Source organism: Zosterops lateralis (genome assembly GCF_965231275.1).
Source record: "Zosterops lateralis genome assembly, chromosome: 20".
NCBI classification, from domain to species: domain Eukaryota; kingdom Metazoa; phylum Chordata; class Aves; order Passeriformes; family Zosteropidae; genus Zosterops; species Zosterops lateralis.
Genome location: NC_139780.1, coordinates 11,253,289 through 11,278,341, shown reverse-complemented (window position 1 = coordinate 11,278,341; position 25,053 = coordinate 11,253,289). Strand labels below are relative to the sequence as shown.

Sequence of the window (25,053 nt, the reverse complement as noted above, 5' to 3'; positions counted from 1 at the left end):
AGATCCTTCTGGGCAGCAGCAAGAGGAGCCTGAGGCACTCAATCATCCTGTGCCCATTCAGAGGGCACCTGCCCCTTCAGCCTCTGCTCACAGACCTCTGCTCACCTTTCATTAACCCCATTGCACCTGAGTGTGCCTCAGAAAGCCTGGAGGGGTCTGGATGTGCTACTCATTGACAATATTGTCCTGGGAATAACTTGCAAGGGAAGGAGTCAAAGTTTCATTGAGCTGTTCCAGGATTCTACAAGAGTTTCCTGTCACTGTTCTGTGGCCAAATATCCCTGCTGGTCCATTCCCCTCCCTTGGTAAAACATCAGCAGCCTGTTCCCCAGGGAACAGCAGGCTCGGGGCACTGGGAATCTACAGCAGCCTGAGGGGCTGGAGCAGCAGGAATTCCCTGCTCAAGAGAGTGATGCAGCCTCAGCTGGAGCCTGAAATGTTTGAAGAAGCAGAGCTGGAGCTGAGTAATAAAAACATGCTGTTTGTTCTTGAGCAGCTTGGACTCAACTGTCCAAACTTGGAACTTACAAACAAATCTCTAACCTGAGCAACTGAACAGCTCCAAACCTTCCCAGAGACAACCAGAACTGCCCTCCCCAGGGAGGGGCTGCTCAGGGTCCAGACAAACAGCTCCAGGGCTGCTCTGGGTTACCCTCTACCTGGTCAAGCACTCAAGGGTTGGTTCTGCATCCTGGTTTCATCTCAGCTTCAACTGCAGCCTCACTTTCCTCCAGCTCCACTGGAGGCAGCTGTGACATTTCTGAGCAGACGGCTCTGGGAGCCAAGCCAATGCTGAACTCTTATCAGTTCTCTTTGCAAACCATTTTCCCCCTTTATCAGTTGCCTTTGCCAATTGCAAAATAAGGGGAGCTGAAAGAACTGTTAATGCACTGGGGACTGTATTAGATTTTTTGCTCCCTCCCCTCATTTCTCCAGGAGTTCAGTTCCTGTGTGCTGCTCCTGTTCTGGGCAGAGCCATTGCTCTATTGTAACTGTGACACAAACACTCCATACAAAACCTTTATTTCATTTTCTTCTCCCTTTTTGCCCAGTTCCACACCCCCAGCTCTCCCTCACCCCTTGGATCGTGCTGTTTCTATTTAAAGTCAGCAGTGCTGATTCTGTGAAAGATAAATCCAAGTCAGAGCCAGAGGAACACCCCCTCCTATTCATCATTGCCCAAAACCAAAGACCAGCAGCCTGTCATCAACAACCCTGATCTGTCCTGAACTGACAGGGATGCTAATTAGTGCTGGCAAAGAACAAGTGAAATCCTGTGGAAGAAATGTAGCAGCTTGACTGTATTAAGCAAAAATAATCTCTAGATTATTTGGCAGATGAAAGGACCACCAGATGTCACCTACTGAGTGGGAAATCTGCAAATCTTCCTGGCTCTTGGGATCTTTGCAGTGACCTGGGCCAAGGGGTGATGGTGAAGCTGGCCAAGAGGTGGGGGCTTTTCTCTCAGCTAGAAAAACACACACATTATTCACAACCCTGCACACCAGAACAGAATTGTGCATCTCAGCCAGAGGTACAGAAATGTGCCTGGTTTTTGGATTATTCGGTGATTATTGCTGTGTTGGACATACTTGTACATCCACACATTCCTCCCCAATCCCAGTCCTTACCAGGCTTGCAACAGCCTGAGTTTTAATATAAAACCCATCAGCATCAAAAACATCTGCCAAGACTTCCAGTTAAACCAGAACATTCACGACAGGCATTCCATGGTACAGCTCTCTCTTTAGATGAAATCTTCCCCCCAAGTTTCCAGTTCTCACAGGCTCCTGCTGCAAAAGCACAAATCACCTGCCCTTCCCAACACCAACTCCAGCCACAACAGCCCATTTTTCTTTCTCCTCATATGACCAAAAAAAAGACCCAACCTCTTCATTCTCTATTCAGCAGCACTGGAAAGGTCAAAGTTTGATAAAATCAAATCTCAAAGTGACCTGATGGGACCCGGCTCTGTGGGACAGCCAGAAGTACAGACAGATAAATTATTGCTTCTGAAAATTCCAATGGGAAATAATATTTTAAAAAACCAAACAAAACCAAAGCCAACAGGTAGCACAAATGAAAAAGTGTCCAAACTTTTCAGAAGAGAGAACTAGGAACAGCACCACACTGGAATGTGTTGATCCAGTTGTTCCATGTGCATTTTACAGCTGGAAACAAAACGCAAATCCACCTCATAGTCAGGAAGAATAATGAGGAGTAAGAGAGCAGCTCTGGGGTGTTTTAGTCTGAATTTCTCTGTGGCTGAAGCAGCAGCCACAGCCAAATTCAAATTCCCACTCTCCCTTGGACACATCTGTGGGAAGCAGCAGCTCCTGGAGAGCAACAGCTGAACCTCAACAGCCCCAAGAACCCCAAAGCAAAGAGGCACCAACTTTTCTGTTGGGAAAAAAAAGGCAACAAATTCATTTTTCTTCCCATCTGGCTGATCAAAAGGGTCCAGTGAAACTGTATTTCTGGAATTAAATGTTTATTTAAATATGCAGATGACTTTGTTTCATTGCTACAAGGTGAATATTCGCTTTCAAATGGAAGCACTTTATTTGGTTGAATTCTGTCTCCAGAAATGAATGGGCAACACCAGAACCTTTTACATTGGCAATGAAATTATAACACTGAGATGCCACCGAGATCTCGAGATCAGTGCTCAAACACACATACATACACATATACAAATAAAAAAGTGCTCGACATTATCATGTTAAAATAGAATTTGGTTTCTTTTAGGTCTTCTGACATTTCAGGCAGGAAAACAAAGAACAATATGCATCAAACTAAATAAACTTCTGAAAAATACTCAGCATTAAACACAACTTTGAGTATCAGTAAATATGTTTCTTCTCTATTTACAGGTGTTAAGAAAGGGCATTAGAGACTTTTGCTGGGGATCATGAAATTTCATAGGATGTACAGTCCACGCTGCTGGGCAAAATTAGTAAATCCAAGCAGAGTTTTTATAAACCAGTCACATATTTAGTTCTTCAGCGTTTGCCAAAGGTAAATTCTACAAAGATTATTAATTACCCTGAATAACGGCAGCGGAATAAATGTGTGCAGACTATGAGATATGACTGTCACTATTCCTTAAATAAGTTTTAAGATCCAGGCTTTTGGGAACTACTTGCCAAGTTTATAAAAACTCCATACATGGTCTTTTAATAAAACTTCAGGAATCAATCAGTCAGCTAAAGCTAATGCTCCTTCTACAGCACACTTTAGAAACACAGACATTGCAATTGTTCCAATAGTTCCACAGAGGCTGACAATAATATACTGTCCACCCAGATTAAATATAGAAAAGCAAACTTTGATCTAATTTTTACATAGATGGCACAACAATAGGTGAAAATGAATTCTTATCTGCTGATTCAACAGTGCATTGGACACAAGAATAAAAATACTGCAGCTAAAAATATTTTAAGGATATTTTTGCACACCTGTTAATTGTTCAACCCTTTAGATCCCCTGGCAGGTGGAGACCACAAAGCCACAGGTGCCAGCCATGGGGATCCCATTCTGCTCTTGATCTGAACAGCTCAGTGACCACAGCAGCAGCAATGATAAGGCAGTGATTTATGGATTCTGAGCCTCCAGTGCTGCAGCAGAACAGCCCCAGCATTGGTGCTGCCTGTGCTCAGCACATCTGGATTGTGTTTAAATCACAAACCTTCTGCTGGTTCATGCTGGCAACTCTTAAGCACCATCAACTACAGGATGAACTGTAGCACCAAGGGACTTTGTAAAAACAGAAGTTGGCATCTTAAATGGAGAGAAAAGGACAGAATTATGAACATTACACATAACCCAGCTCAAAGATCACTTCATCCTCTGTGGGGATGGCCCAGGCCATCCCCAACATGGAGAGTGTGAGATTATGGGGTGTGTTCTGATGTGCTGACCCTGCAGGACAGCCCAACAGGCAGCAAAACAACACTCACTTGCCTGCAAACAAACCCTGAGAGGTTTCATTTTGGGGTCACTGCCCATAGTGGCTTCCATGTAAAATTTTTCTGCTTGTGGGGATTGTACAGGATATGCTGGAGTTGGACTAGAGCCAGTAGGTTCCCCCCAAAGAAGGTGTGGATCCATGAATAAATTTAGCCCTCAGGAGCTATTTAGTGGCAACTGACTTTTGCAGGACTCATGACTGTAAAACCCAAGCAATGGTAACAATTCAGGGGAAACCAAGTTAGAATGCAGAAGTTTGGAGAAATTGAGAGAGGCAACTGACTCTTTGTTAGGCAGTTGAAGTCCAGATTGTGTGATTCGTGGTGATACTGTAGCTCTCTTACCACTGTATGACATGATAAAGTGCAGAATCACTTATCCTACTTCTGCTTCAAACCAAACCATGTGAGAACAGTGTGGTCACAATTCCTGTCTGGCTGCTGGGTCCAGGTTCAGTCCACGACAAGATGGGAGAAGGAAACAGTGCAGTTTCTTTTTTTTTTTTTTTTTCTTTTAGTTATCTAAAAAAACTCCATAATTCCAACATGAACTGATGAGAATGCACAGGAGGTCATGCAAAAAGAGAAGGCAGGTCTGAAATGCTAAAAAACAAACCAACCAAAAAGAAAACTGCAGAGAGATTAAACCACCAGCCACAAAATGACGTGACCCTGAGGAAGGTGGGCGCAGGCAAGGCAACAGGGCGAGCATGCAGGCTGAAACGAGAGCCAAACGGGGCCTGTGAGCAGCATCAAGGGCTGCCAACCAAAATGCCACTGTCTGTGTGTGTGTGTGTGTGTGTGTGTGTGTGTGAGGAACAGCAGGGACACAGGAGGGGGCAGAGAGAACAAGCAGGAAAACAGGTACATACGTGAGCTTGAAGGGTTTTCAGGAAACAGCAGGGTCAGAGAGGTTTAATACTTGGAATGAGCAACAGCCTGGATTTGAAAAAAGAGAAATAAAGGCTGACAAGTATTAGTGACCTTTTGGGGAAGGCAGAATGTGGATCAATTTAATATTGACAAATTGAGAGCCCAGTCCAGCTGCTGTAACACTGTTCCCAGGGGAGGTTTTCCACCTCCTTTCCAGGCTCTCTGCTGAGAGGACCTGCAGGTTTAGCACTAAAGGCACCGTGTGAAATGCTGAGGGACCAGTGTGTACATCCAGGTGGACTGAGGGACAAGGGGACAGAAGACAGACCAGAACATGCTTGGGAGTCTCTGGCTACCCCCTGCATCCAGGGGCAGCCAGCAGTTCTCTGATAGAAGTTGGGAGGGACTGGGTTGGGAGAAGAGTGTGTTATGTTTGACAGAGGGGCTGTGCCAAGGTGGCAGAAGAGAGGGAGAGGCTGATAAGGAAATCCGAGCCACAAGTAGCATGCCATGGAAAAGAGCAGGCATCTGAATGGTACTGGGATGGAATTTAGGTCTGAATTTTCAAGTGGGAACTCCAGACAAGACTGGGAGTCTGGCTTTCCATGGGTGTGTTTTAACTGCCTGCAGGGTAAACAGACCATTTTGTTTCTCCTTCTGTGACAAGCTCGCCCCGAGGTTCTTGCACCAGCACAAACACCTTTAGGAATCTAAAACATAAGAAAGACAAAAAGAAAGAACTGGATTAGAAAGAGGCTGGGGGAAATGGGGTCCCTTAAGAACAGCTCTTGCCTGCAGGAGATTAAAGGAAATAAAGCAATGAAGCATCTACTGGTTACAAGACTTAAGAAGGCTCCTGACTCAGACAGCAACCCTTCACCCTCAGCCCTTCCCTCCAGCTTGGGATGAGCATCACTGGGATTCTGCTGTGCTCTGGGAGCAAAGCACAGGAGCAGGACCTTGCCAGCACCTGCTGTGTGCCACTGAGAAAACAAACAGCTTTTTCATCTTCTGTCTGCAAAGCAGCACTGCATCTGTTCAAGTGACAGCTCCAGACACCATCAATGACACTGAACAACAACAGGAAATTAAATCAAATAATTTGCAGAGGAATCCAGAGCTTTCCTTTCCACCACAGGCTGTAGAGGCCTTTCCTTCTCAAGGGAAGCCAGGCATATGCAGGTCAGTGAAGCAGCCCAAACCTCCAAACCCCTCCTCAGGCGATCCCTTTTCCCACAGTCTGGGGGCTGAGGACAAGCTTTTCCTTTGGCCAAGTGAAGCTACAATCCAGGAGCGTGATTTGGCCCCAACTGCTGTATCCAAGGGAATACAGGATGAGTCCAAACTTCCCTTGCATTTCAGAGACCAGGGGAAACTTCTCATCTCTTTTGCACCCACTTCCATCAAATCCTTCCAAATGACAGCACAAAGACGTTTTCAAAGAGCCACAATAGAATATTTTTCTTGCAAAGAATTGCATTTGTGCTTAGAGTGAGAAACAGCTCTGGGCCATTTGCTGTCCCTTAGGAAAGATAAATGCCCCTACTTTTTGCCACTAATTATTGCCATCTACTAGTTACTGCCAAAAAAAACTCAAAAGCCAAAACCTCACAGGAATGAGAAAATATAATGTTTATTAGAAGAAGACACCATGGTACATCAAGCTATAAAGAGATTCCTGACAAATGATGATTCTTTTAAAAATAAGGATAGAAATTAGACAACCATACTGGCCAGATTGAACAAACCTTAACACACAACAGCAGTTCCTATGCAAGTCCAGGTGCAGGCAGCTGAGTAACCAAAAACATTTATCAACAGAGGGACTGAGCAGTTACCAAAACAGCTGGGTTAAGCAGAAGAACAGCCTATAAAACCATTTATATTTATACACATATAAAAGGATAAAAACAATTCAAATTCAAGTAACTTTAGTCTTTAAGTTATGTAATGTACACATTTTTTTATATATACTGGGAGAACTAAGGGCACGTATTTAACAAAAGAATTTTTAAAAGCCACAGTCCAGTTTAGAATTACCAATTCCTAAATAATTTGGCAAGCATTAAATAATCAGATATATCCTAGATAAAAAAGTGCATCAGCGTGGTTAACTTTTACCTATTTATTTATGTAAGTCAAGGCTCTGCAGGATGGTTACAGCAAACAGCAGAGCTCAGCACTGGCAATGCCAGAGCTGTCCTTAAGGAATTACTGAGAGCATCAGAGGTGAGGGGGAACAGACTCACAGTGGCAAAGGAGCCAAAATGCTCATCAGCCCACAGCTCCAAAATAATTTTTATCAAGAAGTTAAACATCCCAAACCAGCCTCTATTCCTGCATGTCACCCAAATCAACAGCCAGGCTTGCTGCTGGAAGGGAACATGGCATTTCTGTCGGGTGCAATGCAGGGTTTCTACAGAGCTGGTTGCTCCATGCAGGTTTTTTTGTGTCACAGGATTTCACAACATCCCTCAGTGAAAGACAGTTTTGTTCCCAAGCAGATGATGAGGTACCATAGTCAGTAACACAGGGTGGTCAGTCTCGAGCTGAATGGCCCAACCAGTTCCTGTGTTTGAGAGTTCTCAGCACCAGACAGAGACGAAAAGCCCTGCAAGATGCTCCAGCCAGGTGTGCACAGAACAGCTTCCTGCACCAATCCCAGCAGGAGCACAGCCTGCAGCTCTCATTTCTATTCAGGAGGACAGCAATGCTGTTTGCACTAAATGGACACAGTCTGGGCAGCACCTTCATGGGCAGTGACATTTCAGAGCCGACCTGGTACCTAACAAAGTCTTTCAGTGATGGAGATATGACATGTGCATTCATCTCTTCTAAAGAAAACCTTCTCAAATAGAGCTCTTAAAACAACCGTAGCAGCAAATCAGGAGAATAAAGGGTGGACAGGCCTATGCAAACCTACTCAGAGATTTTCTGAAGTGGTTTGTGAACATCTGGAAAAAAAAAAAAGGCAAAACAAGATAGGCATTACGGTTCTTTTTGTGACAGGGTTTGCCAACACCCTCTGACCAGAGGCATTCCTGTAAATGTCACCAGGAGCCTTCGCACAGAGACTGGCAAGGCACAGACCCAGCTTGGCTCCAACAAGACTTTGATCAGGAGGGCACCTGCAGCACACAACTTACCTGTCCTGCTCAGCTCATTTCTGCAGCAGAGCCCTGACAAACACAGGCTCCAGCTGAATGAAAAAGCAGCTTCTCCCAGAGCACTAAGCAGTGGCACTGAGCTGCTCATGGCACAGCCACAGCCTGGCTGGGCAGGTAAAGCCAAGCCAGGAGTGGCTCTGCTGGCTGGGACAGTCACAGGGGCTGCTGTGAGCTCCCACCCTTCTGCCACCAGCCTTTCATGGTGCCAGCTGCTCAACCTTCTCTCCAAAAAAGAGGAAAGGATTACTAAAGTTTGCAAATGCTTTAGTATTTACAGTGTTACCTTCAGGAATGTCATCGCTTCTATTTCAAGGACTGAATCAAGTCACTTCTACCAACACCTTAAAAATCAATTTGCAGCTTGCAATAAAGTTCACCTTTTGAACACAGCAGCATTTCCTCCAAATCTTTATGCTGCATTCTATGAAAAGTTCTCTTCTAACTTTTCTTTTGAACCAGAGACTTGAAAATAAAAGAGGTAAACATTATTGTTCCTGTATGTTAGATATTCACAGGTATATTTGATTTTCCTGAAATCCAGCAAAATTAATGGAAAAGCTTTAAATTATCTGAAAAACCTTAATTGTGGCTACAGAAATGGCTGCAGCTGGATCAGCCTTCACCCCTGGCACAGTTTGCACTTTTACTCTGATGGAAGGTGTCCCTGCCCATGGCAGAGCATCCCTTCCACCCCAAAGCAGTCTTTGGTTCCATAATTTCCAATCCTTCAGCCTTGTTCTGGATATAAGAGGGAATGGATGATCCATGTTCGTCTTTTTCAAAGGTTAATAAAAACCAACAGAGGGGGCTAAACTTTTTGCACTCTTTTGCATCTCAACTGACCATGTATTTGCCAACAGGAACATAAAACTACTGTATTATGGCAAAATGAAAGAAGGCCCAGATTTTCACCTGCAGCAGACAAGGCACTGCACTGATTAACACCCAACCCAACCCTGAACTGCTCAAGTTTCAGTGCTGGTTTATGGACACAGTCCTACTCCTCTCTTCCTGCTGCCCATAAATCCCAAAGAAAATGGTTCAGTTTGCTTTTGACTTGGATGAAGCTGCTTGTTTCACACCAAGAACTCTCAAGTCTAGGAAACACAATAATCTGAACGATTAAGTGACTGAATAAACACAAATTATTTAACAGGGGAGTTCTAACATGTCCTGATTTGAAACAGGGCTAAAATCTTTTGATTTCTTGGTGTATCCCATTAGCAGGTGCTCAGCACTGGCATTTACTCCAGCCAGGTCTGCTCTGCAGCACTGCTTCCTTACACAAAACATTTGGGAGGAATTAAAAGCAACAAACAGCAGCTTATGGATCCAAACTCTGAATGTCTCCATTAATCTTGTGTAAGCAAAAGATTAAACCATTAGTTTTGGCCATCTGAAACAGCAAATACATCTGAAATGTAGCAAGGTGGGAAAGAACAGAAGAGCTTTCTTAATGTTTTACCCATTTATCAAGGACCGCAGTGCGCTGTGTAGAGAGGTTTTGGTAAGATCTCTCCTTCCACACACACCAAACTAAATTTCCACCAGTTTTCAATCCAGAAGGTCCCCAGAACACAACAGGCTCTGAAAAGCTCCCACACAGACACAAACCAGCAAATCTCTATAAACCTCTGTAAAGTTCCATTCAGTGACTTTGGGACAAACAGTTGACTTGTGGATGTGTCTGAGATGCCACCTGGGTATCTGAGGAGAACCTGAATGATCCCAAAGAGCTTTGTGTTTCCTGCACTAAGCTGGGTGTGCAATGGCAATGACAGTTGAGCAAAGACTGTCCAGGAAAGGCTACATTTCCCCTCTGCTTTCACAGTCCCCCACACTACCCTTCTCTGAGCAAGAAAAGCAGTTTTGCAGTACAACAAGCCATAATTCGTCCACGTACAGAATAATGCACTTGGTGGCATCGTACAGACTCTTAAAAGGCTCTATCTGCAATACAGAGCAGCTTTTGGGGTTGGTTTATCTCTGTGAAAGCAAATAAAACAATAATAATAGCATTAAATATAGGTCATAGCACCTTTGGCATTTTTGTCCAAATAGACTTCAACATAGGACGTGGGGACATAGCCCTCCTCATCTTCGTTCCTTCGGATTCGCGTCCACCCGTCACCTTTGTCTTCTTCTATTACATAAAGCATCTCTCCTTCTGCTACAGAGATTGTTCCTTCATTCTGACCTGAAATACACAGCAACAGGGAATTTTAGGCTGTGCTGCACAGCAGGAATCAGAAACTCAGACCATGGGTGGACGCAACTTTTGGTGCATCACTGGCAGCAAGAACAGGAGCTTGTGATTCAGGAGTTAGCAGTGTGTATATGAAGATCCAGACAAACGTGACCCTGACAGCAGAGTTTTGGTTCTTTTTCTTGTAGAGCTCCTGTGCAACAGGAGATAAATCCCTGTCTTAGTGCCTTTCTACAGAATCACAGCAGAGCCTCACTTGCCCTTTGGCTATTTAGGTTTAATGAAGGCTTCCCACTTGCCCTTAGCATATGACCTTAAAAAAAACCTTGTCAGTGAAATGAGGGTAAGGTTTGAGTGATACCTTCAAATGTATAGAGCGCTTTACATGTTCCTATGGTGGGTAGTGGTTCTTCATCATCAAACTCATCGTCAAAGTCTGTTGCAGGTACTTTCATCTCAGTCTCCTGGCTTTGCTCTTCTGTGTAACTGCCATCGGGGCTGCTCAAGAGAGGAAAAACAAAACAACTATAGCAACCAACCTCAGCAGAAGAGAGAACCACTTGGTCACCAGGCTTGGGGCAAGGGGAGCAGCTCCAGCTGGAGCAGCTCAGTGGTTCCAGAGCTTGCTTGAAGCTGGCTGTGACTACAGATAAGTGAGAACCCTCATTTTTAGCATTAAAAGCTGTAAAAATGCACTGGCTCACTGGCCTTCCCAGCAGTCACACAGCTCATCATAGCCAGAACTGCAGCTCTTTGGGGTAGGAAATGGCAATGAGAGGCTGCAGAGCCCTGCAGTGTGGCTGCAGGGACTGTGTTGGCAGCCCCAGCCCTGTACAGATACTGTACCTCTCTCTGTCCTGGGCACAGCTGTTCACTCCCGATGCGTTCTGCGCCTCGTAGACTCCGCTCTGCCGCCGGGACTGCTCGGTCCGTGCTGGCAGCCTCCCCTCCACCTCTGCCAGCCAGCCCTGCCACACAGACAGACACACAGTGTTAACGCTGCTGGGACACTCCTGACACCCAGGCTACAGAACAGAGACTGGTTTGTAAACACGTTCACATTTTCCTTTGAGTGGCAGTGGTCAGCTGTTCAAGTTCTGGATCGTCTTGCTGAAAAACACACTTATTGAAAATGTAACTATTTTTTGGCACTGGGTCCTGAAAACACCCTGACAGAGAAGCAGTTAACAGCCAGCAGGAGATGATGCTGCTCTAATTGCAATCAAGTAAAATGATGTATGCCTGCTTAGAGTAGTCTGAGTAACACCAGAAACTCAGCAACTGCTGAATGCACAGGAACAAAAGCTAGGGAGAATGAAAGAGCCACTGATTTCAAACGGATCGGAAAGCAATGGATAGTAAAACCACATCTGAAATTAATGGGCTGTATCTGTTTATGTTCAAAGCATAATGTAGAAAGTGAAGTCTTTTCTCAGATGTCTAATCCTTCTCATATAATTATAATGGGCTTCATATATTCCAAACACTCCCCTTCTGTTCTGGACATTTTATATCACTAAGCAGCTTCCTGTTCATGGCAGACTATTCCTTAAAACATATTTCACCTGATGGCTTCCGTCTTGCTGTTAGTCTCTAAATGGTGTTTTGCATTTATGTCACTCTGATTTTCCACAGACATCTGTAACATGATGCTTCAATTTATGTAATTAATTAAATAAGCATCTGAAGCCCTCTAGGCAATCCAGAGAGAACGTTTTCTCTTCACCTCCACTTAGCTCAATTTGTTTTTTGTGGCAGATTTAACTGTGGGCTGACAGCCATGGGAGATGGTGCATGTTTTTGCTACACAAATAAGCTCAAAGACCCCAATTAATGCAAGTGCTCAAGGAGCTCTTGCCCTCACACACCCAAGTGAATCAATACATCTGGAAAAGCCAGGAAGGCCCTGCTCAGACCTGAGCAGCTTTTTACTGAAATGTCTCTTCTCATACCTCGAATTTCTGAACTTCTAATCTCAGCTTTTCAATGTTCTGCCCAAGCTCTGCCAGCCTGTGGTCCACACTCGCTGCGTCTCCCATCTGGGGGTTCTTGATGTACACATCTTTCATCTTCGTTAAGGCATCTCTGAGGGGCAAAACAAAAATAAAACACATTTAGTGCAGCTGGGGAAAGTTTAATAAAGTTTATTATTGCTTTAATAAACTTTATCTTCTTCACTCTGAGGTTCAACCTAAGCTGTTACAAAGGGAACTGAGAACACCCAGGTGGGGCTTTTACCCTGTATAGAACCAGCCATTAAAAAAGAACAGTAAAATTATTTGCTAGAAGAGAATTTACACTGTCAGATATAAAAAACAATGAGTTACCTACAACCTGAGAGGATACTTGATATTGATTTTTAGCCTGACATGGTTTTTTATGTAGTACAACAGAACCTATTTGCTGCCCTGGGGAAAAAAATAAAACTCACAACCATTGCAATCTATGACAGCTCCAAATTTCTAGACTAATATCTTCCCAGTTTTCAGAGCTTAGACAAACAGTTGAATCATTATCATCCATTGTGGGCTGACCTCCAGTTGAGAAAGTGGAACAAAGATATATCAATAACAGAAATGGAGGGCAGATCAGAAATTCTCACCCTGCCTGTTGCAGCTTGTGTTTAGCAATCCAAATAATCTGAATGATATTTATTTGTTTCACACTACTCAAAAGGAAGCTGGCTCCAGATGGTTTGTGTTTGTCACAGCACAGGGACAGAGGGACTTGAGGCTACAAAATGTGACCTCGTGTCCTGTTGAGTCCCAGGGCAGCTTCACTCAGCTGCTGATGGACATTTCAGAGCTGAAAATGGAATTATGGGCTGGTTTTAGGCACAACTATTCAGATTTTCTCTAGGAATTAGCTGGTGGGAGAGAGGTTAATGAGAGTCCCACGACTCAAGTTAACACTCTTTTTACTTTAGAGTTTCCCACCAAACTCTTGACAATTGGAATCCCGTGTCTTTGCCTTGTGTGTCTGGAAACCGGGAAAAAGTGTGGGTGGCAAGGAAGTGGGACTGCTCCGTGCCTGAAGCCTTTAGGGACAATGTTGCAAACATATGAGTCACAATTATTTCTGTTTAACTCTTATTTAACTGCTGCTAATTTCTCCATCATAAACTATCTTCATTTATACTTCACTCTGTTGCAATTCCATATCTGATTTTAATGTCGGGTCAGCTCAGAACCAATACAGAACAGAAAGAAAAACCTGCACAGAGGCAAACCTGAGTTACCACAGAGGAAAAAAAAAAAAAAAAAAAAAAACAAAACAAAAAAAAAAAAAAAAAAAAAAACCAAACAAACCAAAAAAACAAAGAGAAACCATACCACGTACAATTTACTTTTCTTATGCATGAGATAAAATATAAAGGAGAAATTCTGGGTTAGTAGGCAAAATCAACAGGTTCTTGAAAGCAAGCTGACACAAAATGCAGACACATGTGTACAAATGCAAAGCAGATTTAGGGAGAATCCTAAAGTCTTGAAATCCTTCAGGGAAGAAAAGTTCTGTATCTCACAAACAAAACATGCTGGATCTTTAATGCAACTACAGGATGTGAACAAACACAAAGCACAAATACAGGCTGTCAGAATCAATTAAAATGTGTAGCTAAACTAGCCTTATTCTCAACCAGAATGATAAATGCAGCCTGGTAGAAAAAGCATTCACAAAAGCACAGGAGTCATTATCTTCCTGCTTCCAGGAAATCTAAGCTACAGATCAGAGAGACTTTGGATGATGCCATCATCTCATAAAAGCCTCTCCTGTTGGAATCTACCCACATCCATCACATACAAGGGCTCTGCTCAGTGCAAATCCACTTTTGATTAGGGAGGTTTGATTCACCTTGAATCCATCTCTTTCTGAATGTCCCTGTTTAGTTCATCGACCTTTTGCTGAAGCTTCTTTCTTCTTTGCTCAGGTGGGAGATTGCTGAAGTCTTCTGGGCCTGCTCCCTGCACAGAGTGGAATGAAGGGTGGGGAGGATAAGGAAAAAAAATTAATAATCAGAGTCTGAAAGAATCCTTTGGGATTGCATTTTGAAAACAGCTCATAAAAACCTGTGCAAAATCACAGTGGTCTGAAGCATTGTTATCATTTGTAGTGTGTTATCAGTTCCTGAATGGTGAGGAGGAATCTGGATGCCCTTGAAATGATCCCAGGAACACATCCTGCTTCCCTAACAGTGGCTAATGCAAGATCAGCTAGAGAATTCCAGAATTCAACAGCAAAGCTGAGAAATTATTTTTATCTACAGTTTTATCACCATTTTTTTTTTTAAAAATTCCCTTCTCATGGAAAGCTGATCCTTCCTGCCTTCCTTCACTCTGCTACAAACAGCATTCCCATAAAAGCAGTTCCTGGCTTTTATTCCCATGTCACACTCCTGTGCACTGCTGACTGACTGCTGGTCCAACACAGTTAATTTATGTCAGGGCTCTCCTGAACACACCAAGCTAACAGAAGCATTCCACACTGGACTCTGCAATTTAAAAAATATGCTGCTTACTTTCCAGGGTCCACATTCCACACCAAAGTCTCTCAGTTTTTCCTCTCTCACTTATACTCACATAAAAATCAGAAGTTATATCAAAGCCATGGAATCAGTCAGTTTGAAATCATAACCAAAGGGGGAAAAAAAGAAGTGAAACCACAGTGGTTACCTTTGTGATTCTGCTTGAAAACCCCTTTTCTGCCTTCTGCTATGTCTCCTCTTGATTGCCTCAATTTGATACAGCAGATAGATGACACATAAAGTACATCCACACTCTTTTCTTCACAGTAACACCTAGTTTTGTCTTGCCAGAAGGCAATGGAGGCAGATAGAGGGTGGGCTATATTGAACACACATCAATACTTATTAGTTGCACCATAAGGGCGTGAGGTTCTTGTGCATAAGCTTGAATTTGGGCAGGTTTTGCTTGTTTTGGCTTCTCCTCACTCCCTGTCCCATTTCTAAGGGGGAATATGGGAGAAAGAAGGTTAAATCATAAAGCTGATTAATCAAATTCAGTGGTCCATCAGCTTACTGAGAGCCTCTGGGCAGGGCTGGGCCATCAGTCTTGCTAAAACAGCCAAATTTCTCTCTGAGGAGGGTGATTTAGAGGAGACACTGCCACAAAAGCTGCTCATTACACCCTTGGTTCTGTACTGAATGTGCTGGGACACTGTGACTTTCTCTGCAGCTGCAGAATGAGCTGTTCCAAACCAAAGTCTGGGGGTGTCAGAGGGCTAGAGGACGACCACAAACAGATCACCTTCTCCTCTGGACTGGCCATTCCAAAGTCACAGAGCAGGCCTGAGGAAACTGCTGCTGTATTGACTGTCAGTCAAAGATGGCATGTGCTTCTAGTGAAGCCTTGATCATCTGTGCAATAATACACTTAAAATTCTATTTGTGAGACAATGAGAAAGCAAATTTAAGACAAATGACAAAGTTATACTGATTCTGAAACTTTACTCACACGGAGTCCTACTAGTGCTTACGTTACTTGATGTGCCTGGTAGAGGAGAGATCTATTTTAATTTATTCTTTAGCATTTAGATTTTGATTGACAGCAACTCCCACATCACAACAGACATGAGAGTGATTCAATCTATTTTATAGATAAATTACACACTAAAGCCACACATTTCTTTTTAAGGCAAAGCATCTGGAGGCAGCTTTGTAAACAAACAAGCAGTTACAGGGAAATCTAGATAACATATTCTAACATACCCTCCTCACTTCTAAGCAGAAGAGACAGGCTTGAAAATATCCCCAGCTGTACATTAGTAGAATGCAACTGATAGAGTGAAATTTGGAAAAGCAACTTTTTAGTGTCTTATTTTTGATTCTTCAACTTCATTCAAGAATTCTAAGCTGGACTAAATCCAGCAGCTTGGCTCACAATGCTTCAGACCAAAGCAGGAGTGCTGCATAGAGCTGGGAGGTGACCACACTCCAACTTTAGTCCGTGCTCAGGAATTTCCTATCAGAAGTTGAAGACCCTGCTCCAAAATGGAGAGTCAAGGAGCAGTTTTTGCACATGCTGGACACATTTCATGCTCTCAAGCACAAACACACTTGGGCTACCTCTCAGACGGTGGACATTGCCTGTGTTTTTAGAAATGCTGCAGCAGTGAGGCAAGGGGAAAGCTGTGCTGTTTCTGATGTGCTGCTCACAAGGTCCCCTTGCAGAAAGGTAATGAGATCTAAGATTCAAATTGTCCCAAGATGAAGGACTGTGAAAACAGAGGCTGTTTTAGGAATAGTTTCTGTGCTGAAGCTACATGTGAGGAGAGCATGAGCTTTTTCAGCCCCAGTTTTGGCTCTTGCATAGTGAGAATCCAAGAGAAGATTAAAAAAAGCTGCTTTTCTCCATCTGAGGTCTCAGTCCTTCCTGCACATCTTTCCAATTTCTGCAATTCCCAGGGAAAGGCCATGTCAGTCATTTTTGGAGAATTTATTCCTATGTACAAAGGCTTACCTCAGCTACACAGCGCACTAGCACTGTGACCAAGAAAACGAGTGGAAATCCAGCATAAATGCATTGGACTCCCAGGACAGTAGCTTGGCAACAGCCAAAAGAAGGTCTGCATGTATTCTAGGCACTCCCATCGTTCCTGAGACCTACCACAAGTCTTCAGTGAGAAGCAACCTTGCTAAAGGAGCCCAAGAAAGTCACAGTGCTGCCAGAGCAGGAGCAGGACTCAAAACTGCCAGAGCTGCTCCAGGCAGCCCTGGTGGCCCCACATGTTTCTGGCTAAGCTGCCATGAGCAGAAGAGCCCCACAGTGATGTGTCCAAGTACAAGTTATATGAAGAATCACAGAATAGTTTCTGTCAGATGGGGGGATCTTAACGCTCATCTTGTTCCAACCCCTCGCCATGGGCAGGGACACCTTCCACGATCCCAGGTTGCTCCAAGCCCCACCTGGAGCATGTCCTTGGACATTTCCAGGAATGGGGCAGCCACAGCTGCTCTGGGCATCCTGTGCCAGGGCCTCACCACCCTCACAGGGAAGGAAAAAAGCACCCAAAGGCACAAACTGGTGAGGAATAAGAGAACTTGGAAGCTAACACAGTTTAGGTGCCCCTGTGGATCCTTTGAGGTCCCCAAATGCCATCAGTGGCTGCAGCTCTCATGTGTTTGCACAAGGTGGGGCAGCAAACCAGGCACATTCTCCTGCTGAGGGGCTCTCCAGGGCCAAAGGAATGTGGACAAGCTGTCAGGAACACAGCAAGGTGTGGAGTGTCTCAAGCAAAACAGTACCTTGTGCATGGATTTCAGCATGTAATTTGCTTTCCCAGGTCTGTTCACCCCTTCCCTTTCCAGCTCAGTAACATCTTTTTCTTACCATAGTTCAAGCAACCTTCCCAGCTGCATCCAAGATGGAATTTAGGATTCACACATATGCATCTCTCTCAATTTTCAAATTCAAATCAGATTGAGTTAACCTTGTTGGTTAAGGTCTACAGAATTTTAATTAATGTCATTATTGGTTATTCTGAAGGACTACATAGGGCTGTAAAATGTAGGTGATAACGATGCAGATTTCCAGTAATACAGGACATGGAAAGCAAACTTTGCAGCTACTTTACACAGAAAGACATGCATGGCTCTCTGGAAAAAGTCCAGGAAGCACAGAGACGTTTATTTTAATTTTTTCCCCTTTTTTTAAGGTATTAATATATACTTATACAGTAGCAGATTTACTTGATACTGTTTCTCTACATTTTCATAGCCCTAGATTGCAAAAGTGAAAACTAAACTATATAGTAGAGTTAATTTTTTTAGCAGCTTATTAGAAGACTGAATTCTGATCACCTCTATTAGACTCCAGACCTGTGTATTCAGATTTATCTGATAAAGGTCAAAAAAAGCAAACACAAAGAAGAAACAAATTTAACAGTTAATTTCAGCGTCATGTCACATGTGGCACAGTGCACATTAAAACACACACAGGAAATTGCGATTAAAACACAGGACAGGCATGCCGTAAATGTGCTTACCAGCTTGAGAGAAAGCTTCATGTAAAATTGGAGAGATACAGGGTAGGGGGAGAGAGAGAAAAAACAACAGTGCATCAGTAGAAGAGGAACTTTTTCAGGCTGATGTTACAATAAAATGACACAATTCCCTTGCTGTTGGAAGGCAAAATGGGTCACACTAACAGATCTGTGCAAAAGTTCACAAGATGAGCTTGGGCAGCTGCCATGACCTGGCCAGAAACAGGAATGGGACCTGGGCACAGGTGAAATCAGGTCTGGACTGACTGACAGCAGCCAAAACAGCAGCACTGGGTATTCTCAGCACAGCAACAGCACTGAGGTGGGAAAACCTCCCAGCTTGCAAATGTATGGGCATCACTTCAGATTAAAAATGTGCTGAAATGCATCAGCCACTTCATGGAAAGGCTTTGGGGGCTAACCCCTGAGCCATACCTCGGTGGAGAGGTGAGGAGCAGCTCCAGCAGCACCCAGCACCATGGGACCTCCAGGGAATGCTTGGTTCTCTGGCTACAGCCAGAGGACAACACCCCTGGACTGTCTCTGTGGGCTGCAGAGTGCTGCCCAAGCAGGCACAGAAAGCCATTTCACATTCTTGAGCAATTCAGAAACAAATACTCAGACTCAAACGTACTTTGGCCATAGTCAGACAAGGTCAGGCCCAAGGAGGAGGGAAAAAAAAAAATCTATTCTCTTGACACCAAATTGGTTCTATGACAGCATGGTAAGACATTATTCAACCTCCTTAAATGATATAAATGATTTAATCCTTCAGAAGTTACCACATTTCCTGGGACAGAGCCCAAATATTATCTTTTAGTTACTCTGGGAAACAAGACAGAACAGTGTGTGCCCATGAGTGACACCTCTGCCCTGCCTCACCTGCACACACAGCTCTGGGCAGGTGCTCCAGAAACTCCCAGGTGAACAACTGTGCCTTGCACCCAAGCACCAAAACTCCCAAAGCCTCTTCCATCATTGTAAAATGACAAAACAGCTGCAGTTCAAAAGGATTTCCAAGAGCTTGGGGGACTAAGAGTGCTCAGTTCTGGTGCCAAGCACAAGTGAGCTGCTGCTCGAGATCTAAAGCCAGATAGAAAAGGAGAATCTCAACTCCACCCAGCCTCCTCCTCCTCCTCCAGCAAAGGGCACTGAGCTGTCCTGCCAGCTCTTGGGGACAGTTGTGAAATGCTCCAACTACCCAACAAACTTGAAGTGCATAAAAGCACACGCTCCATGTTAACAACAGCTGAAAGGTAAAATCTGTAAAATGCCTCTTCTTCCAGCCAAGGATTTGTGCTGCCAGATTTAGGAACCTCTTTCCATTCAAGTTCTCCGTCACTACCAACAGCTCCTGGCAATGGTGTTCTCAAACAGATGCTCCAATTTTAGCAAAAACACAGTTCATTAGCATTGGATTGAAAATAAAGGTTCCACAACTCTTGTGGGCAGCTGATTTAAGAAATATACATTCCCCCCCCCCAAAAAAAAAAAACAATTCCCATTAGTTACTAGGATTTGTACAGCAACACATGCCAGCCATTCAAGGAAAAAAATGGTCTTGAAATAATAGTGAAATGCTGCATGTGAACTGATCATTCAGTGGCAAGGCAGCAGTGACATTTCCCTCTGCAGTCCAATCCATTAGGGAACAAATACATGACAATAATCACAGTGCCATGAAGAAATTCACCCTCTGAGCTAAAGAGGCCATTAAAAAAATAAAGCAAACAAAACCAATCCATTGGAGAGAGTAATCATAGAAGGAGAAAGAGTGGTCTGAAGAAATTCAGTGTAGGCAGCTTGTGTTTGCATCATTGTTTTAGCACTCCTGTGAACTTTAGCATAGACATGATCAGCACAAATTGAGGTTCTTGTACATAGATACAGACAAGACTCATGGTGCAGAATAAATATTTACCTATGAAGCACTCTTAAAAGGCACAAATGTATGCTACATGCACTAGTGGCTAAACACTACTCACTCTAAAGGCACTAAATACTGCGGAGAATCATCTGCATCAAGGCTATTCTTTTGCTGCAAATTCAGCAAATTTGAAAGGGATTACAGACACTGTATGCCCAATTCTTTTGCTGTTAAGTATGACAAAAATAGAGAACTTATTAATAGCATTTCCAAATAGTACATCAGGGATTGTTATAACCAGTATAAATAAAGCAGTTCATAGGCTGGAAATAATGAAATGCTGAAATAAGTCATATTCACAGTTTTCCATTTCTGAAATTTATTGGTAATTTTATGTGACAGTGATTCAGTTTCTATAAACAAATATAAGCAGATTGAAAATAAATCTGCATTAAACACTACATAACTACTTTGGCCCATTCTATTGGGTTTTCACAGCTAGAAACTTGTTCACAGCTCCTGGGAGAACAAAGGCATTTTCCCCCCAATGATCAAATAAGGTACATTTCCTTGAAATGAGCAAATGTGTTTCAAGCTGTCAATTTAAACCAAGCCTAGCTTAGTCTTGCAAGGAAAAAAATGAAGACTCTAAGAGCCACAAGCTTTAATAACACATGAGAGAGCATGAAAGCCAGCAGGTCCATGTGTTATTGGATAGTCACAGCCACTAACCTCACTTACAGAAAACAGGATTGAAATAAATCACTGGACTTCCATACATACAACCAAGAGGTAATTTTTTTTTTCTTTTTTTCTTTTTTTCTTTTTTTTTTTTTTTTTTTTTTTTTTTCCTTTTTTTTTTTTTTTTTAATTTGTGGCCCTGTAACAATCTCCCCATACTCTGCTTTGTCCAAGTTGCAGATTCACAGGTCACATATCTTGATTCCATGAACTATCATCATTACAGACAGCTCACAGAAGCTTCTAAAAGCTCTCAGGAATGCTTCACAACCAAGGCACAGAATTCTTGTCCATCAGAGCTCGTGATCCTCAAGACTGCATTCCTTAAATAATTAAAAATAAATGTGCAGAACCTGTTTGCAACACTTTGAATTTTACAGGTCCAGCTACTTCAATTGTGCCAATTTCAGCATTTCCAGGACTAGCAGACATTATCTTTCCTGCACATCACACTGTAAGCTGCCACTTGCCTCCCACCAAATTTTCCTTGGCTCTTTGACAAAGCACATTCCCACAGCACACTTGGGCTGGTGTTGTAAGTGGGGTTAGCGACTGTGTAGCAACAGTATGGGCTGATCACACCATACTCAGACTTACAACATATTCCCTAGCCTCAATGGCACACGTGGGTGTCCCTAAAGTCCTCTTCATGAGTTCTTTGTGAATATACAAAGACTGTGTCTGCTGGTGAGTCAGCAAGAGAAAACACACATAGGTTACACTGGAGTTGAGCACGGCACCTCTGTGTTCACTGCTTCTACAGCAAAAGACAGCTTGGTGTTTAACTGCCCTTAAAGTGCAGAGTGGGGACCTCCTGCTGGATATTAAGAGTTCAGCATGCTCAGAGAGATCAGAAAACATGGTATTTTTAAATGCTTGCTTAAATACCAAGGTCGGAAAACATGTCTCTCGGCGCTAGAACAAACCATGGATTTAATGATCCCACCCGCCGAAAAGTCCCGGTCTTGGCACAGAGAGAGAGACACTTAATTTAGAACGGCAAGTGCTCCCAGGGCAAGGAACAGAGCAGATTGGAGAGGAGGTGGTTTGCTTGCTGTCTCTGCATGCTCACAGAACAACAAAGTACTGATCAGTGGGGCAGACTCAGAGCTTAGTGTCAAGGGACAGGAGTGCACAGAGTGTCAGAGGAGACGGGCGGGGAGAGACAACAGCAACCGGTGCAATGGAAATAAAGTCACATTGTAATGAAGTCAACAACTTCCACTAGAAAAGAAACCACAAAATTTCCTCCATGTGCTTTATGGAACTTGGATACAGGTTGTAATATCTGCTCCAGCTCAGTCATTTCCCAGGATCTGGGGAGAGGGAGGAAAGCCAAGTCCACACAGTGCACACAGAGTCATTCAAAGGTGTAAGTTCTACCCCTGGATGTTGTTAGTTTGGAGGAATTGCTCTTTTAAAAAAAGAGGTGCTGATGTTACTGCCGCTGCAGCAATAAAACTAAAGAACACAAAATTAGTACTGACCAGAAGAATACTGAGTTTCCTTTGTCCTCAAAATGGAATTAGAAAAAGCAGAGCAAGCATAAATGAAATTATAAGTTATGTAACTGGTTCCTCATTTTTTGTGCTCTTCTGGCTTTAACTTCCTTAAAGAGATGGAGTTGATTTGAAGTGCTACGCTAATTTTATAGCGTCTTTTAAAGCAGACATTAGAAAAAACAGTCACAAAAAAATACATGACAGTTTTTTCCCCTTCTAGTTCTAATTCATAATAAGTGCTCTAACAGTTTTATGGTATTCTCTATAACGGACATTGCTGCTGCTGAGGTTAGAAGAAAAAAGCTTTGAGGTAAATACAAAAATGTGATTAGAAAACCATAGACACTGACAAGAGTCAGCACCTAAATATTTAAATTATTTTTTTGTTGTTTTTTTAAACAGACTAGGATTGCACATTGGCAGTGACCACTGATACTGGAATTGGTGCCTCCACATTAACCTTGCATCTGTTGTGAATTGTTCAGGCATCTGTTTCCTTCCATGAAAACAAGATTCATTGGATTTTTGGTTTGGAAGCAAAATTAAAACCAGACTGGGAACAGGACATATCATAGCTAATTATATAATTTGTTTTAACAGTTGTCAGTGATTTGCCAAATGCAACCAAAGATGCTAAACCAAAATTTTAGAAGGAAATTGCTAAAACACACTCCCTCTCCAAACACGTTCTGATCTTACAGATTTCATGGAGGAGTTTTATGGGAGTCCATTCACGTATTATGTTTCAAGGATCAATTAAAACATGCAATTCCTTCTGCTGGAACTTACCCTGCTACAGTCTCAGGACTTCATCATGTCAAATAATTACTTTTCCTTTTTCCTTAAGACAGTGCAAAAAAGGAGCATGATCCCACTTTTTTCTGAACTAAACTTTTCTCCCTGGCTTTGTAGGATTTGAGAGCTCAGGTTATCAAGAAATCCAGGAAGCACCTGCTTGGTAATTTGGCTGAATACTCTAAAATAAAATAAGACTTTAAGAGTCTTGTGGGCACCCTTCATCAAAGGTGTCTGGAGTGGAATCCTGCCAAGGAACAAACTCAGCAGCGCAGAGACAATTCATCGCAAATGAAATTAGAGTCCAAACTTCCGTTACACTGCACTGCCCTGCTGGTCCCTGCACAACCTTCCAAAAAGTTGGTTCTCTGATGTACAGATCAAATGTTCTTCTCTGCAGAGGAGAGTTCCACTCTACATCCTCCTCATTCCACTGGGAACATCACAATCCAGTATTCCTCACATTAATGCTCCTGCACCTGAGCAAAATTGAGATTTTTTTGGATTTTACATGAGAATGGAAAAGAACTGAATAAAGGAAATCTTACTAAACTTTATAAAGTTAAAGCAGAATTAGCAATATTGTCTAGTTGTACCTAATATACCAGGGGTCATATCAACTGAAAGAAATACCAAGCACTCATTTTTCACCTGAGAAATTAAAAGGAATTGTGGGTGGTTCTTGATTTGCTTTTTTCTCTGCTTAGAATGATTTTATTTTTGAAGGTCATAAGGCACTTTGATGATCTCTTAGTCTGAGCATTTGCAAAATACAAATCACCAAGGACCTATAAAATGTGAATTCGACAAGTCTCCAAACAAGACAGAGAGCAAGCTGCCAGAGGTTTGCAGCCTCTCCTCCTTCATATCTCTGGATGATCCAAGGGGCCTGAATTCATCCCTTTGGGATAAGAGATGATGATCTGAACACCGGACTCCAAATCCTCAGGATGAGTCAGGCAGGAAAAGTATTTACATACAAACATCCTCGTAGCTGACAGGGGAAGGAAATGAAATAGCGAAAGAACACAGTGAAAGGTTTAAATAAAGATTTAGCAATAGCCCTTCCCTGCACATTTTCAATGAATGTGTCAGCAGAAATTTCAGGGATTCCAAAGAAGACCATAGGACATTGTGCTCATTACTTTGCCTTTCACACAAAGCACATAAAACAATATGGCATGCAGAATTCTTAAGGTGTGTTTGGATTTCTTAGATAGTTAATCCATAAAATAATGGCTCCCTTCAGGAACTATTAAAGGCAATTAGTTCTAATTGCTTATATGGCCAAGCAGTCAGTCAATAGGGATTTGTACATTTGCAATACAAACTGATGAAGTGCCCACGGAACTACAAACCAGTATTTTTAAGTCAAGTAGGAAATACTCAACACTATTTTCAACATTCTGTTCTCTGAATGCCACTATGGAGTGTTGGATTGCAACACACCCCCTGACCTCCAGCAGTGCCTTCACCCCAAAGTGACCCAGCACGGCCCAGGACAAGGAGGGCTCCAGATGCCACTCCTGGAATGGTGCCCCCACCCAGCACATCCTCAGCTCTGCTGCTGCACAAGCAGAATTGAAACTCTGTCTGGACCTGAAAAAAAACACTGAGAGGAGATGCTCTGAGCCAAACTGCAACTGAGGAAAGGAGGGACACGTACAGAACCTGCCTTTGGACAGCTTAGAAACTTCCCACTTCCCCAGTGAAACAGGGATGGGAAGAAATAGGATTTTTTGTGTTCTGAGTGTCATTGCCATTAAATGGCAATTTCCTAACAAAGAACTGAAACTGTTTAAAACATCTTTATTTTTATCTCTTCTGTCTGTAACCAGATGAGACAGTGCATTGTTTACAGCACTGTTCTCAGTTCTTTGTAACCAACCCCTGAAGTTCCCCATGGAAATCATCTCTGCTTTTATACAGATCCATC

General features: G+C 43.0%; 1 protein-coding gene across 16 annotated transcripts in view; it reads right to left on the bottom strand.

The window, feature by feature from the left end:
* Window positions 1–2,486: 2,486 nt before the first annotated feature.
* Window positions 2,487–25,053, bottom strand: part of FNBP1 (formin binding protein 1) — a 94,150-nt gene continuing 71,583 nt past the window's right edge. For 5 of the 16 annotated variants that reach the window (XM_083875757.1, XM_083875746.1, XM_083875756.1 and 2 more), the window contains exons 11-18: window positions 21,418–21,504; window positions 18,216–18,230; window positions 14,067–14,176; window positions 12,167–12,299; window positions 11,061–11,182; window positions 10,576–10,715; window positions 10,047–10,205; window positions 6,458–7,795 (exon numbers count right to left, since the gene is read on the bottom strand). In XM_083875757.1, coding sequence (XP_083731883.1) covers window positions 7,761–7,795; window positions 10,047–10,205; window positions 10,576–10,715; window positions 11,061–11,182; window positions 12,167–12,299; window positions 14,067–14,176; window positions 18,216–18,230; window positions 21,418–21,504 — 801 coding nt within the window. In that variant the 3' untranslated portion in view covers window positions 6,458–7,760. The other 11 variants (XM_083875748.1, XM_083875758.1, XM_083875750.1 and 8 more) reach the window with 7 other exon arrangements.